General features: G+C 52.9%; 1 protein-coding gene across 5 annotated transcripts in view; it reads left to right on the top strand.

The window, feature by feature from the left end:
- Window positions 1-12490, top strand: part of ERICH6B (glutamate rich 6B) — a 73971-nt gene extending 61481 nt beyond the window's left edge. For 3 of the 5 annotated variants that reach the window (XM_051850048.2, XM_051850052.2, XM_051850047.2), the window contains 5 exons: window positions 6540-6625; window positions 6789-6941; window positions 9127-9352; window positions 9691-9959; window positions 12064-12194. In XM_051850048.2, the coding sequence (XP_051706008.2) occupies window positions 6540-6625; window positions 6789-6941; window positions 9127-9352; window positions 9691-9954 (729 nt within the window). In that variant the 3' untranslated portion in view covers window positions 9955-9959; window positions 12064-12194. Of the gene's footprint in view, window positions 1-6539; window positions 6626-6788; window positions 6942-9126; window positions 9353-9690; window positions 9960-12063 lie in introns of those variants that run through there. The other 2 variants (XM_008259992.4, XM_051850051.2) reach the window with 2 other exon arrangements.
- Window positions 12491-14516: the final 2026 nt, after the last annotated feature.

Genomic DNA, 14516 nt, shown 5'->3' with positions numbered 1-14516 from the left:
AATGAATCGCTTCTGGTTCATTTCCCAAAAAGCCACAACAGCTGGGTTGGGCCAGCCTGAAGCCAGGAGCCAGGAACTCCATCAGGATTTCCCACATGGGTGGCAGGGGTCCAAACACTTGCGCCATCTTCCACTGCTTTCCCAGGGTCATTATCAGGGAGCTGGATCGAAGTGGAGCAGCTGGGACTTGAATGGGGCCTCATGTGGAATGCCAGGGTTGCAGGGGGCAGCTTACCCTGCTGCGCCACAACGCTGGCCCCACGATGGACTGCTGATCATACAGCACTAAAAGAAATGTGTTATCAATGGGGCCGGCTGCGCGGCGAAGTAGGTTAATCCTCCTCCTGCGGCGCTGGCATCCCATATGGGCTGTGGTTCTAGTCCCAGCTGCTTCTCTTCCAATCCAGCTCTCTGCTGTTGCTTGGGAAAGCAGTAGAAGATGGCCCAAGTCCTTGGGCCCCTGCACCTACGTGGGAGACCAGGAGGAAGCTCCTGGCTCCTGGCTTCGGACCGGCGCAGCTCTGGCCATAACAGCCATTTGGGGAGTGAACCAGCAGAATGAAGACCTTTCTCTCTGTCTCTCCCTCTCACAGTCTATAAATCTACCTCTCAAATAAATAAAATCTTTTAAAAAAAGAAAGAAAGAAATGAGTTATCAAGTTAGGAAAAGATAGAGAAAAAAATGCAAAGAAACACAAAGAAAACTTAAATGAAAGAAGTCCATCTGGGAAGACTACATGTTGTATGATCTCAGCCATATGATATTCTGGAAAAGGCAAAAATCTGTGCAGACAGTAAAGAGAGAGATCAGTGGCTGCCAGGGGCTGGGCCAGGTGGAGACACAGAGCACAGAGGATCTTAGGACAGTGAAGCGGTTTTGTGAGATACTGCAATGGCAGATACGTGTCATTAAACATTTGTCCAAACCTGCACCCCAAAGGGGACCCTAATGGAAACTACTGACCTTGGGTGACAATGATGTATTGGTCTAGGTTCGTGGATTGTTTTAACACATCTACCTCCCTGGTGGGGAGAGGGTTGGGGGTCTGTAGGGGCCAAGGACTTCCAGGAATCCCTGTATTTCCCCCTATATTTGACTGGGACCTGCTCTAAAAAACAAAGCATGCTTTAAAAACGAATCAGGAGCCAGCACTGTGGCGCAGTAGGTTAATCCTCTGCCTGCGGTGCCAACATCCCATATGGGTGCCTGTTCTAGTTCTGGCTGCTCCTCTTCCAATCCAGCTCTCTGCTGTGGTCTGGGACAGCAGTAGAAGATGGCTCAAGTCCTTGGGCCCCTGCACCTGCATGGGAGACCTGGAAGAAGCTCCTGGCTCCTGGCTTTGGATCAGCCTAGCTTCAGCAGTTGCGGCCATTTGGGGAGCGAACTAGCAGTTGGAAGACCTTTCTGTCTCTCCCTCTCACTGTCTGTAACTCTACCTCTCAAATAAATAAAATCTTTTTTTTTAAAGATTTATTTATTTATTTGAAAGTCACAGTTACACAGAGAGAGAAGGAGAGGCAGAGAGAGAGAGGGAGAGGTCTTCCATCTGCTGGTTCACTCCCTAATTGGCCGCCATGGCCGGAACTGTGCAGATCCAAAGCCAGGAGCCAGGAGCTTCTTCTGAGTCTCCCACATGGGTGTAGGGGTCCAAGGACTTGGGCCATCTTCTACTGCTTCCCCAGGTCACAGCAGAGAACTGGATCAGAAGTGGAGCAGCCGGGACTCGAACTGGTGCCCATATGGGATGTTGGCACTGCAGGCAGCAGCTTTTACCCACTATGCCACAGCGCCGGCACCAGTAAATAAAACCTTAAAAAAAAAAAATCAAATGGGACACTTATAAAGACTGATACAACACAGTCATAGGTGAAAACTGGCCCCAGCAGGTTGCAGTGACTGAGTGGGAGCTAACAGCGTGGAGCTCGCACAAGAGGCATTACGTGGGCCCTGGAGAGATATGTGTGAGGAGCACACGGCATCCGGCCATGCTTCCTAGTGCTGGAGACACAGGGTGCATAAAACAAGTCTCCGCTCCCTTGTAGTACGTGTTCCATCTGCGAGGAGAGCCAGCATCCAAAAGTGCTGCGCGGTGCTGCCGGCTGTGGCTAGATGCCAGGAAGAAAGCAGTGGGCTGAGAGGAGTTGTCCTCACAACTGTGTGTGTGACTCATATACTTATTTCTCATGTGTGATGCGAACACTGAAAATCTACTCCCAGGGTGGTGCTGCTTGGAATACATTCTACATCCCACATCAGAGTGCCTGGGTTCAAGTCCTAGCTCCACTTCCAATTCCAGCTTCCTGCAAATGTAGCAGGTGATAGCTACAGTACTTGGGTCCCCACCACCCATATGGGAGACCTAGATTGAGTTCCAGGCTCCTAGCTTCAGCCTGGGCCAACCCTAACTGTTGCTGGCATTTAGGGGAGGGAACCAGTAGACAGAAGATTTCTCTACATGCATCTATTTCATCCCTTTTTTCTCTGTGTCTTTCAAATAAATTTTTTAAATTTTTCTTTAAATTTTCAATCTACTCCAGTAATTTTCAAGTATGCATTATACTGTTAACTATAGTCATTCTGATATAAAATAGATCCCTAGAACATATTCCTCTTGTGTAACTGAAATTTTATATCTTCAAGTCTGCAATTTCTATATTTTATTCATAATTTTATCCTGCAACCAATGTCTCCCCATTTCTCCTATCCCCCGGGTCCCAGGCTCCTCTCTGCTTCTTATTTTGACTCCACCTGTAAATGAGATCATGTGGGATTTGTCTTCTGAGCCTGGTTTATTTCACCCAGCTTCATGCCCTCCAGGTTCCTGCACACTGTCCCAACGACACGACGTCCTTAGTTTTTAAGGCTGCGTGGTATGCCCTTGTATACCTAGCTACCTTTATAAATACCACAGCCTTCTTATCCATTCATCTTTGGGTGGGAATTTGGTTAGAAAGTTTTTGTGAGCACACCCGTGGTTGGTTTGTCTCATGGAAAGAGGGTATTGGGGGTTCAGGTGATAACTGTGAAAGTCAGACTTTCTTGAGATGCTTTTTGCTCAGCAAATTCACTGGTCACATCATGACACTTTCGGACAATAAGGACGCTACGGGCAAAGCAAAATCCCTGACACACAGCTGGAGGTGGCACATTTCTCTCACTGGGAAATGGGGACCAAATGGCACGTCTAAAACCCAGCACTCATCACCACTTGCTTGGGGCCAGAGAGGGAGGCTCGGAGCTGGAAGGAAGGAGAGGAGCCTGTGTCTCCGGCCTTCCTTCAGTCCCGCTAGAGGGAAAACGCTGGCTCACTGGCTCTGTCCTCATGGGGTAACCCGTGTGAGTCATTCCGCCGTCTCGACAGGGCTAATGGCAGTGCCAACTCTGTGGGCTCACCGCACTGCAGAAGTGAAGTGCTTGGCTGGGATTAAACATGACAATAGGTCTGATCTGATTTCATCATCATTTAAAAAAAAATCATCTATTATTTTTCACTTTATGTTTCTGTGTGGGAACAAACTGTTGAAATCCTTACTTAAGGTATACTAAGCTGATCTTCTGTATACTAAGATAATCGAAAATGAATCTTGATGTGAATGGAAGGGGAGAGGGAGTGGGAAAGGGGAGGGTGGTGGGTGGGAGGGACGGTATGGGGGGGAAAGCCATTGTAACCCATGAGACATACTTTGGAAATTTATATTCATTAAATAAAAGATAAAAAAAAAAAAAAGAATAAAAAAAAAAAAAAAAAAAAAAAAAAGAAGTGAAGTGCTTGGTGCAAGTTCATTTGGCGGAGGGAAAGTGCTGAGTCACGGTCGCCACCTTGAGAAGTGATTTTGGGGCTGGCGTCGTGGCACCCTGGGTTAAGCTGCCACTGTGACACCAGCATCGCATATAGCAGCACTGCTCTGAGTCCCAGCTACTCCACTTCCAATCCAGCTCCCTGCTAATGCACTGAGGAAGGCAGCACAAGATGGCCCGAGTGCTTGGACTCCTGCCATCTACATGAGAGAGACCGGGTGGAGCTCCAGGCTCCTGGCATTGGCCTGGCCCAGCCCTGGCTATGGAGACCATTTGGGGAGTGAACCAGTGGATGAATGGAAGATCTCTCTTTGTGTCCCTCTCTCTATGTGTTACTCTTCTTTTAAATAATACAACATTTTTTTTTCTTTTTTTAAAAAAAAGAGAGGTAGTTTCCATCCTGATGCCCAGGCTCCAGCAGACCTGAATTTCATTCTCTTACCATCTTAGATTTTAGCATTCCAGTTTTTGTGAACAAAGAATTCTTCAACAGGAAAGCAGGCATGTGGACAGTGAACCAGTGGACAGCAGCTTTAGCTCTCTGTGTGATCCATTGGTCTATCTTGCTGTCTCTCTGCCTATCAATTTAAAAATATTCAAAAAGAAGAAGTATGAGCCCAGCCGGCAGCCTTAGCACCACGCTGACCGCAACCCCGACCTAGGACTGGTGTCAGATGCCGGCCTGTACTTAAAGTCGGAAATCAGACCTCACAGGAGACATTCGAGCCGAGATTGGACAACTACGCTTCCAGGAGAAAAAGGAAATTCACGTCCCAGAAAAGGTGGCTGATGGACATCCCAAAGAATACGGCCGCAAAAACACCAGAATGTGACCAGATGAAATGGCTGAAAGAATTTCTTGGAATAAACCTACAGAAACCTGCTTTTTGGACTGTGCTAAAGAGTTCACAACAAGAGAAGTGAAACCCGAGGGACCACCTGTTCAGAATGCTGCTTGCAGAAATGTTCTGAAATAGCGCAAAGAATACGCATGAGGCTTCAAGAGGGCTGTCCGGAGCAGAGCAGAGCCCTGGCAGCAGGGCAGGACTCCATGGCCACCCGTAACAGAGAAGTCCTGATGGGTGGACTCTTGATAAACACCGCCTGCGAGTGCTGTGCTGGACTGGAGTCACCATCTGCAATCCCCGTGAAAGGTGCCACACAGAACCATCTGTCGGGACTGTTAGGAAACCACTGGAGAAACACGATTGCTGTTTACCGGGAATAATCAACATAGTTCTTATTATTCAATGAAAATACGAAAGCGCAACATTGAGCTGAGGGTTCAGCAGCCTGGAGGCTGGGCATCCCAGCTCCACTTCCAATTCCAGCTTCCTGCTGATGCACACCATGGGAGGCAGCAGGTGATCTTAAGCACTTGAATACCTGCCACCCACATGGGACCTGGAAGGAGTTCCTGGCCTCCAGCTTTGGCCTGGCACAGCCCTGGCTTCTGCACTCATTTGGTGAGTGAGCCAGCAGATGGAAGATCTCTCTCTCTCTCTCTCTCACTGTGTGTGTGTGTGTGTGTGTGTGTGTGTGTTTGGGGGGAGGGGTCTTTCAAAGAAATAAATCTTTTAAGCAATTTATGGCATTAAATTCAAAAATTTACATAAAATGGACAAATTTACTAACCTTGATTCAAGAAGAAATGAAGAACCAGAATATATCAATGTCATGGGTTGGATTACGTCCCTTCAAAGAGACATTTCGAAGTCCTAACCCCCAGTGTCTCAGAATGCAACCGGATCTGGAATAGAGTCTTTGCAGATGTAAAAGGTATGTTGAGATGAGGCCTCACTGGAGCAGAGTGTGCCCCCAACCCAGTGCGCCTGTGTCCTTGTAAGAAGACAGCACGTGAAGACAGAGACCACCATGTGAGGATGGAGGCAGGATTGAAACATCACTGGCAGCCATGCATTGCCAGAGGCTGAGGGCGAGGCCCGGAAGGGAGTCGTCCCCAGAGCCTCCAGAAAGAACCAACTCTGCCCACACCTTGACTTCACACTTCCGGCCTCCACATCAGTGAGCAAATAAACGTCTCGTTTTACGCTGCCCAGTTTGCGATACTTTCCTACCACAACCCTAGGAAACTAATACAACCAGTAGGCATGGAGGTGAGGCGGTGGAAATGATAGGCTGGCATCCACACACACATACACACAGAGTACGGATCCAGGTCAGCCTCATCACCTAAAAGACAAGTGAACGAGGCCCCATGAGAACTGGGGGGTAGGGGGAGTTGAAGGGAGGATGCACAGGGCCTACAGGGAGACTAGATAAGACCCAAGTGCTCGAGTGACCCCATCATTGTCTCCAGTAGGACATCAAGGGCACTTTTCATGGGTGTAAGCACTTTTCAGTGCTTACCTAACATTCCTGAGAGAAGCTACTTAGGAAAGAGGAAGGTTTATTTCAGCTTACGGTTTTGGCCGTGAGCCTGGGGGGGGGGGGGGGGGCATGGCAATCCAGGAAGCAGAGAGAGAACAGTTAGTCTGAACTGAACTTGGCTTATATAACCAGTCCTCTCTTGAGAATCGTCTTCCAAGAACCCACCCCTATGACCAAAGGACCTCACCCACACTAGGCTCACTTCCCAGATGCCGTAACCAGATCAAGTGTCCACCCTTAACCCATTAACCATTAGCACTCATCCATTAATCATTAACATAAGACCTGAGGCACCCGGACCTCTGGAGGATGTTCAAACATTTACAACAGGCTTGTCTTCTCTTGCCAGGTGCATCGAGCTGATGGAAAAATAGTTCCTTACCCCAACAAGAAAGTCTTCCAAATTCTCTTTCCTGATGGAACAGGCCAGATACAGTATCCACTGGAGCACTGGGATGCTCCTGGTCATGTATTGACACCCAATGCGTCTGTCATTTCGGGCTGGAGAGTGGGGCACGCCTAAGGCCTGCCCCCTCTGCAGGGCCCTGTGTTTTCCAGGGGATCCCAGGGGACTGCTTGTGCCTTAACCACCCCTCAGCTATCCATCAGGAAACCTGGCGCTGCTCATCTTGTGCACACAAGTCAATAAGTTCACATACATTGTTCTGGAAGACCGCACAGAAACGTGGCTCCGGGCTCTTATCAACAACTCCGGCAGCGCCACCTTCTATGATGATAACAGAGATATCTGGTAAGCGTGGGGCCCCAGTCCCAGATCTCCTGCCTGGGGAGAAGCAGTGTGGTCCGAGTCAGGCTCCCAGGCCTGGGTCTTCCTCCTTTCCTGTCTCCCCGATTCCCACATGCTGGAGATGGGAAAGTGTGTCCATGAGAGACTGGTACGGCAGGTCCCTGCTCTGAGAGAGGGCACAGGAGAATCCCCATCACATTGCTGCTTCCCCGGGGCGGGAGGAGGCAATGACAGTCATAGCGACCTCATCCTATAGACTACATTGCTTCAGAGTCAGACCCTGTGGGAATTACCCGACAGCCAGTCCCTCCCTGCTCTGCGCCCTCAGCACCTGGACAGAGCCCCGTCCTCTGCATACGAAGATAAGATGGCCCACCTGTCACCCCCTGCCATACCCATCTCCCTCAAAAGTCAGAAAAGGGCCAGACCCTCTCCCTGAGTGGGCCCCTGCCCAAGCTGGCTCCTGTCCCAGAGGTAGCTGCGCCAGGGGCCAACAGGAGGCCTGCAGGAAGGGCTTGGCTCTGGAGGGAACCCCTGAGCAGAGGGCAGTGCCAGGCTCCCCGGGGAGAGGTGTGGGAAAGCCCCTCCTCGTCCTTGGAGAGCAGGAGCCGCTAAGTCAGGGCCCCACTAGAACTGCTGGGAGCTCCCCCGACACCCTTACCACACAGACCTGCCTGGCTCTGGTGTCATGGGCACTGGGAAGGACCATTTCTGCATTTCCATCTCCAAGGGGAAGGCAGAGGGGAAGGCAGGCATTCGCCAGGTGTGTGGATACCAAACATGGCCATGTCTTAGCCCTCAGGCCAAGAAGTCTACAGCAAGGCTTCGCACCAGGCTGCAAAGCACAGGGGCCTTGCTGGGTGGGATCAACCCACCCCACAATTCAGGGTGTTCATGCCTCCTGCAGAGGATCCAGACTCCCCCTATTTCTGGGTGTTCTGGACTCCATCTTCCCAAGAGAGCCCTAGCACCCTTGGACAGGGCAGACCTCTCACCCCAGGGCATGGGGATAGCACAGTACAGTCCCTGATGGTTAACGGCTGGCGGTAACAGGTGCCCAGTGTGCACTTCCCGGTGGAGGTGGGATGAGGTGACACTCTGCCTTCCTGTCTCTCACACAGAGGGGGCCAGGGACTGGAGATGGGGGAAGGGGCAGGGCAGTGGGGTGCAAGAAGCTCCCACGCTGGGGCCAGTGGGACGGGATTTGACACCCAGCCAGTGCCTGCCAGTGACGGCCTCAGGAAAGTCGCTTGACTTTTCTGCACCTTATTTTCTTGGTAAAATAGAGAAAACAATCCACCGGGAAGAGTTGGCTTTTAGGATTCAAGATTAACATCTATGTGAGATGTGTTTGGGCGAGTGCTCCTGTGTGTACACAGCCCCCTGAGCCATCGCTTCACTTTCTGTAGTTTGTTACCCATGGTCAACCACGGGGAAGGAGAAGGAGGGTGACTACAGTAGAGTAAGATATTTTGAAAAAAAGAGCTCTCACATAACATTTATTAGTATGTTGTTGGGGTTGCTCTATTTTACGACTAGTTATTGCTCATCTCTTACTGTGCCTAATTTATAAATTAGACTTTATCGCAGGAATAGGATTTGTATCACTATCACGTGTATGTGTGTGATAAAACAGAGCGTATACAGGGTTCAGGCATTCCTTGGGGGTCTTGGGGGGACTGTGGTGCACAGTAACTTCCGCTAGGAGTTACAGATTCCATATTCACTGAGTTGGTGACTTCAAAGAATAGACCTCCTGGGAGTAACAGGGATTGCCTGTGTATATCAGGGAATTATATGAGGGAAACTAACAAGAGGTGGAAACAGTGAGTCTATGGGGAGTGGGAGGGACTGATCAGGAGGGGACATGTAAGCTGAACCCTATTGGATCAGCAGGTGCCAGCCACGCCACGCAGGGAGCGAGGCCTCTCCTGGCAGAGCGAGGAGCGTGCAGAGCGTGAGACCAGGAACTGGGAGGAGAGGGAGCAAGGGAGGACCATGGCATGGGAGGGGCCAAGCAAGGATGGACCCTGGGGTCCCAAGCTGGCCCTCCTTGCTGGAGCTTCTCCCACCTGCCACGACCCTGAGAGGCCTTTCTGTGGGCAGGGGTCCTGCTCTATTACAGGAGGGCTGTATCCCAGCCCCCTGGCTAAGCACGGTGGCTGCCTGACAAGCCCTCTTGGTTTAGGTTGAACCTGAGCAGCAACCTGGGCTACTACTTCCCCAAAGGCAAGCACACAAAGGCTTGGAACTGGTGGAACCTGGGCATCCACGTGCACACACCCCCCGTCCAGCCCATAACCCTGAAAATCAACCAGTACATCAAGGTACACATTAGGAGCCAGGATAAGATCATCTTGCACTTCATCCACGAACAGAAGCGGATTTGTTTAAACCTGGGCACCAGGTATAAGGTAAGCTGTGCCCACCTGCATGCACACTGCTGGTTTGGGTTGGTTCATGCCACAGGCCTCCTGGGCCAGGTTCTGTAAGACGGCAACCCATAGGAACACAAGTTACCCGCATTTACCTGATGCTGAGCCACATACCAATGCTTTCGTGCAACTTCCCAGCACTATGGGAGGCAGACAGCCTCAAAGAGCTGGCTAGGAGCCAAAAAAAGAAGAAACCCCAAAATCCAAGATGTCAACAGGCATCATCTCGCCTGACAGTTGAAAACAGCCCTGGGAGGGCCAGGCCTAAGCAGGAGTCCTTTTCTCTCCTCCCCAAACACACTTACCTCTTCAAAAAGGGTCACGTGGAAACATGGCTGCAAGCAGAAAGCAGCAAGGGTACACTCATGTCCAGGGGCTGCCGTGACAAACTGCCACAGCCTGGGAGGCTTAGAACACAGACGGGCGTCCTCGTTCACCTTGCGGGAGGATGCAAGTCCGAAATCAAGGTGTTGGTGTCAGAGCCGCTGCCATTCTGGGAGAGCCCGCCCCTTCCGGTTTCCGGTCGCCTTACAGCTGATTTGAACCCCGGGGAGCTTGCTCCACCTGCGACGGAACAGTGAGGCAGGTAACAGACAGTGAAGGCAATTTTTAGCCAAAGGGTTTTATTTTAAAAAGCAAAGGGATTAAAACAGCAGAGGGGAAGCTCCCAGGAAAGCAGCCGGAAGGTGGCTTCTTCAGAGGGCAGTGATCTTGGGAGGTGTGGACCAGGAGCTTCAAGGAGAGCGGGACTCATGTGGTGAGCTCATCCTGCCTTCCTTCGTCCCATTCCGCCCGTGTGGTCGTGACGTTTTCCAGGGCTGTCTCGGGGCCTGTGGGTGGGGGCAGCTGTCTGTCTGCACCATGCTCCCAGGCCGGGGCCCAGACGGCTCCAGCACCTGGCCTTCTGGTGGCCTTGTGCCACAGCCTGATTTGCTCCCAGCCCGTCAGTGAGATTCTTTCTGCCTCTCTCACTGTCATGCTTGCTTTCCAGCTCAGGTCGGTTTCCCAGCTCAGCTAAGAAAATGCTCCATGTTACCAGAGGGACCTCTTTGTGTTTCTCCCTCACTCTCTCCATCTCTCTCTCTATTTAAGATTTTATTTATTTGAGAGGTAGAATTACAGAGAGAGGGAGAGACAGAGAGAGAGAGAGATCTTCCATCTGCTGGTGCACTCCCCACATGGCTGCAATGTCCGGAGCTGAGCTGTCGGAAGCCAGAAGCCAGGAGCTTCTTCTGTGTCTTCCATGCGGGTGTAGGGGCCTAGGGGCTTGGGCCATCTTCCACTGCTCTCCCAGGCCATAGCAGAGAGCTGGATCAGAAGTGGAGCAGCCGGGTCTCGAACTGGCGCCTATATGGGATGCTGGCACTGCAGGCGGCGGCTTTACCTGCTACACCATGACGCTGGCTCCTCTCTATCTTTTTGCCATTCTGTCCTGACTCCCTTCAGTGGCCCCACGCATTCCTTGGCCTGTGGCTGCAGATCTCCAGCCTCTGCCTCCATCTTTACACAGCTTTCTCTGTGTGCCTGTGTGTGTCCAATCTGCATCTTTTGTCTTATAAGAGCACCAGTCACCGGATGTAGGACCTACCCTAAATCCAGAATGATCTCATCCTGAAATCCTCAATTACATCTGCAAAGACCAAATAAGGTCACATTCCTAGGTGCAGGGGACCAGGGCTTGGACTGATCTGTCAGGGAGGGTACAATTCTGTCCACCACAGATGGTGACTCCTGAAGTTCCGACTGTGGTAGGGGAAGAAGGTGGACTCCTGAGACCCTTCCCGGGACCCCTGCAGGAGCAAGTTGTGTCTCTAGCATCCATCTCCACCTAGGAAGACCTAAGTAAGAGCCTGTTCGTGCTCCATCCCCTGGACTGTTTCCCACGGGCAGCACCGTTTGCAGAGCCTGATGGGGAGGCACTCGGGCCTCTGGAAACAGTGAGGCAGGTGATGAAGCAGCGGGAAGAAGCCGCACAACGGAGCCTTGCGAATGCGCTGGGAGGAGGGGTGGGAAGGTGATGGGCGTCGGGTGCCTGGGGCAGCTGTGCCGGGGAAGGGGGGGGGGTCCCCGGTGAGGCTAGTCCGTCCCAGTGCAATGGAGCGAAAGGACAGAGCCGGAGCTAGAGGTGCACACAGCCTCTGTAGGACCAGCCCAGGCTGAGCGAGCAGGGGCGCCGGGACAGACATACCCTTCCTTGCCCAATGCCGAGCCTGTGGTTGTCTGCGATGTGAGTGCGGGTGGCTGTGAGGCTTACATACAACTCGCTGGGCAGAGACACTCCGTGAGCTGGGGGCTGCTTACGCACTGAGCATACTGGAATTACCCTTTATAGATTCCCCATCCAGGAGACTTTCCCCTCAGCCATCTGTGAACCAAGGCAGAGGTGGGTACTGGGGTGGCCTTGCTGAGCCAGAGCCTCTTCCCAGCAAAACCCAGATGGGGCCCCAAGTGGCAGTGGGCCTTACCGACAGGCACCGTGAAGCCCTGCAGCTCCAGCACGGCTGTAGCCCTTGTCTCCAGCATCGACGTGGCCAAGCGAGTGTGTCTGGGGAGGTAGCAGAAAGGCCACAAGACTGCCCTCGGATGGGGGTGAGGGGGTGGGGGGATGGGGAAGGACTCAGGGCCGCAAGGGGGCCGAATCCTGGGGAGGGGGCGTGGGCCTCACCTGGGCCTCTCTGGATTCCCCCCAGCCCACCACCCCAGAGGTGCTGTGTGAAATGGGGGAGACAGCCATCCTGCAGGTGGAACCCGGCCCGATAGTGCGGAAGATCCAGACCCTCCTGAGAAGGATGAGCAGGGCCCTGAACTCCCTGCCCATCCGTGACTTGGAGAAGTTCGCAGAGGCCACCAGGCTGTTGTTAGAGAAGCATGCCAGAAGACGAGATTGTCATTTCTGATGTCACAGCCGTCACCGAACTGTCCCAGGATGGCTCCAGAAGCCCCTGCAGTATCTTGGGACCGGGTCGGGGGTGCGGGGGTGTCCTCAGGTCCCCAAGACCTGTCTGTGTCCTCTCAGAGTCGGTTTGTCATCTGAGACCTGTCACAGCTCCTTAATTTGAAAAAAATACAAATGTAAGTTTTTGGAGGGGCACTTAATGGAGAAATGATTTGATGGCTGGGCACGGGAAAGACTGAACGTTCGGCCCGGAGCCAACGGCACTAGAAGCCCGTTGTCAGGGCAACAGGCAGTGGCACCAACACCCGCCCTGCCTGCCCCTACCAGGCGCTTGCCCTGTAGAAGTTCTTTCCCAGCTTTGGATTCTTGCCTTGACTCAGGACACAGACTGTGCTCAAACCTACCTCTGCCCTTTGCTGGCTGTGTGCTCTGCAAGGAGCTTTGTGCCTCAGTGTCTGCATCCATACAATGGGCCTAGAAACCACGCGGGAAATGTCATTCCAATTATTGTTAGCTTGACCCTCCCGTTGACACCTGGGTAGCTCCCAGTAAGTGTTTCTCACACGTGTATCCCTTCAGGAAGGCGGAGGGTGTTCGTCAGCTTTTGGTTGCCACAACTACCTAAGACACGCGGGGTCCAGTGTGCAAGCGGCATGGTGCAGGCTTGGCCCCAGCAAGGGACCCATGGTGGGTGGCTGACCACATGAGGAGGAAGGCTCAGGTGCCAAGCCAGAAAGCAGGGAGTGGGGGCAGGCTCAAAGCCAGGTTTATGTATAGCAGCCCTCTCTTGAGACCTCCCGCGGGTAAACCTCCATGACCTAGGGCCCTCCCACTGAACCCCACTGCCCCGTGGTTCCACCATCTCCCTGTAGCGCCAGCCTGGGGACCGAGCCTCTAACACAGAGGCTGGAACGGGCAGCCAAGCCACGGCACTGAGGGGCTGCCTTTCCCTCGCCTGCAGAGGCATGGTCCCGCCCAGTTCCCTCAGGCCAGCCCGAGCTAAGCACTGTGCAAGCTGTACCTCGTGTGGCTCTGTGGCCGGGAGAGTGGTTTCTCAGCAGGGGACTCCAAGCCACAAAGTGACCCCCCAGGACCACACACCTGGTAGTTGAGACTGGCACACCCACCTATCCATCGACAAAGCGACATCACTCTGCTGACGCCCCCATCCCCAGGGCACCCAAAGGCTCATGGCCTCCCCCAGTGCCACCGCTCTTACTCTGCCTGGTTTCACGGCCAAGGCTGAGAGTGGAGAATAGACATGGCCTGGCCCCTGGATCTCCTACGCTTCTTCACTGTCCCCTCAGCAGCTCTCAGCAAACCGGGCCTCATCACCAACACCCCCTCACCCACCCGGCCAACAGAGAGAAACCCAGACAGCAAGCCTGTACCAGCCTGCACCCGATTCCCCATCCCAGGAGCCCCAAAGGTGCCCACCCCAACCTCCTCCACCAGCCAAGACATTCTGGGTCACCCACAAGGGTCATCAAGCAGCTAAATGCAAAAAGGAAACAGTAGCCAGAAGGCAGAACACTGAGCCAGACAGAAGATGCATTGGGCCTCGGGAGGGACTGGAGCAGAGGCCAGCGGGGCCCAGCGAGTCTCTCTCATCTCTGCAACGCTCACCCCGAGCCCCAGACATGTTTTCTGAGCAACTCAGGTCACATGGCTTTGTCTCCCAGGGGTTCCTGCTTGGGTTCACTCACATCAGACCACCCTTAGTCCAACCCAATGTGTAAGGGAGTGAGATGTGTCCCTCACCAATACCCAAGCATAGGAAGGGGGACAGAAGTTTCTAAAAAAGGGAGAATTGGGGCCAGTGTTGTGGCCCAGTTGGTAAAACTGCTGCCTGTGACACGGGCATCCCGTGTCAAGTCCCGGCTGCTCCACTTCTGATCCAGCTCTCTGCTAATGTGCCTGGGGAAGCAGTGGAAGATGGCCCAGGTCCTTGGGCCCCTGCACCCACATGGGAGACCCAGAAGCAGCTCTGGGCTCCTGGCTTCAGCTGGGCCCAGCCCTGACCATTGCTGCCATTTGGGGAGTGAACCAGCAGACAGATCTCTCTGTAAACTCTGCTTTGCAAATAAACCTTAAAAAAAAAAAAAAAAAAAGGTAAGGGAGGGAATCAAGCTATGCAGCCCTTCCCACATAGCCCCCCATTATACATCCCCGGGACACCCTCAAATTCCCCACATGACATTAACTCCAGCCTCCACGGAGACAGTCTAGGGAATTTCTCCTTCCCGG

This window comes from Oryctolagus cuniculus, chromosome 9, assembly GCF_964237555.1.
Source record: "Oryctolagus cuniculus chromosome 9, mOryCun1.1, whole genome shotgun sequence".
Taxonomy (NCBI): domain Eukaryota; kingdom Metazoa; phylum Chordata; class Mammalia; order Lagomorpha; family Leporidae; genus Oryctolagus; species Oryctolagus cuniculus.
This window is presented reverse-complemented; position numbering and strand designations above follow the sequence as displayed.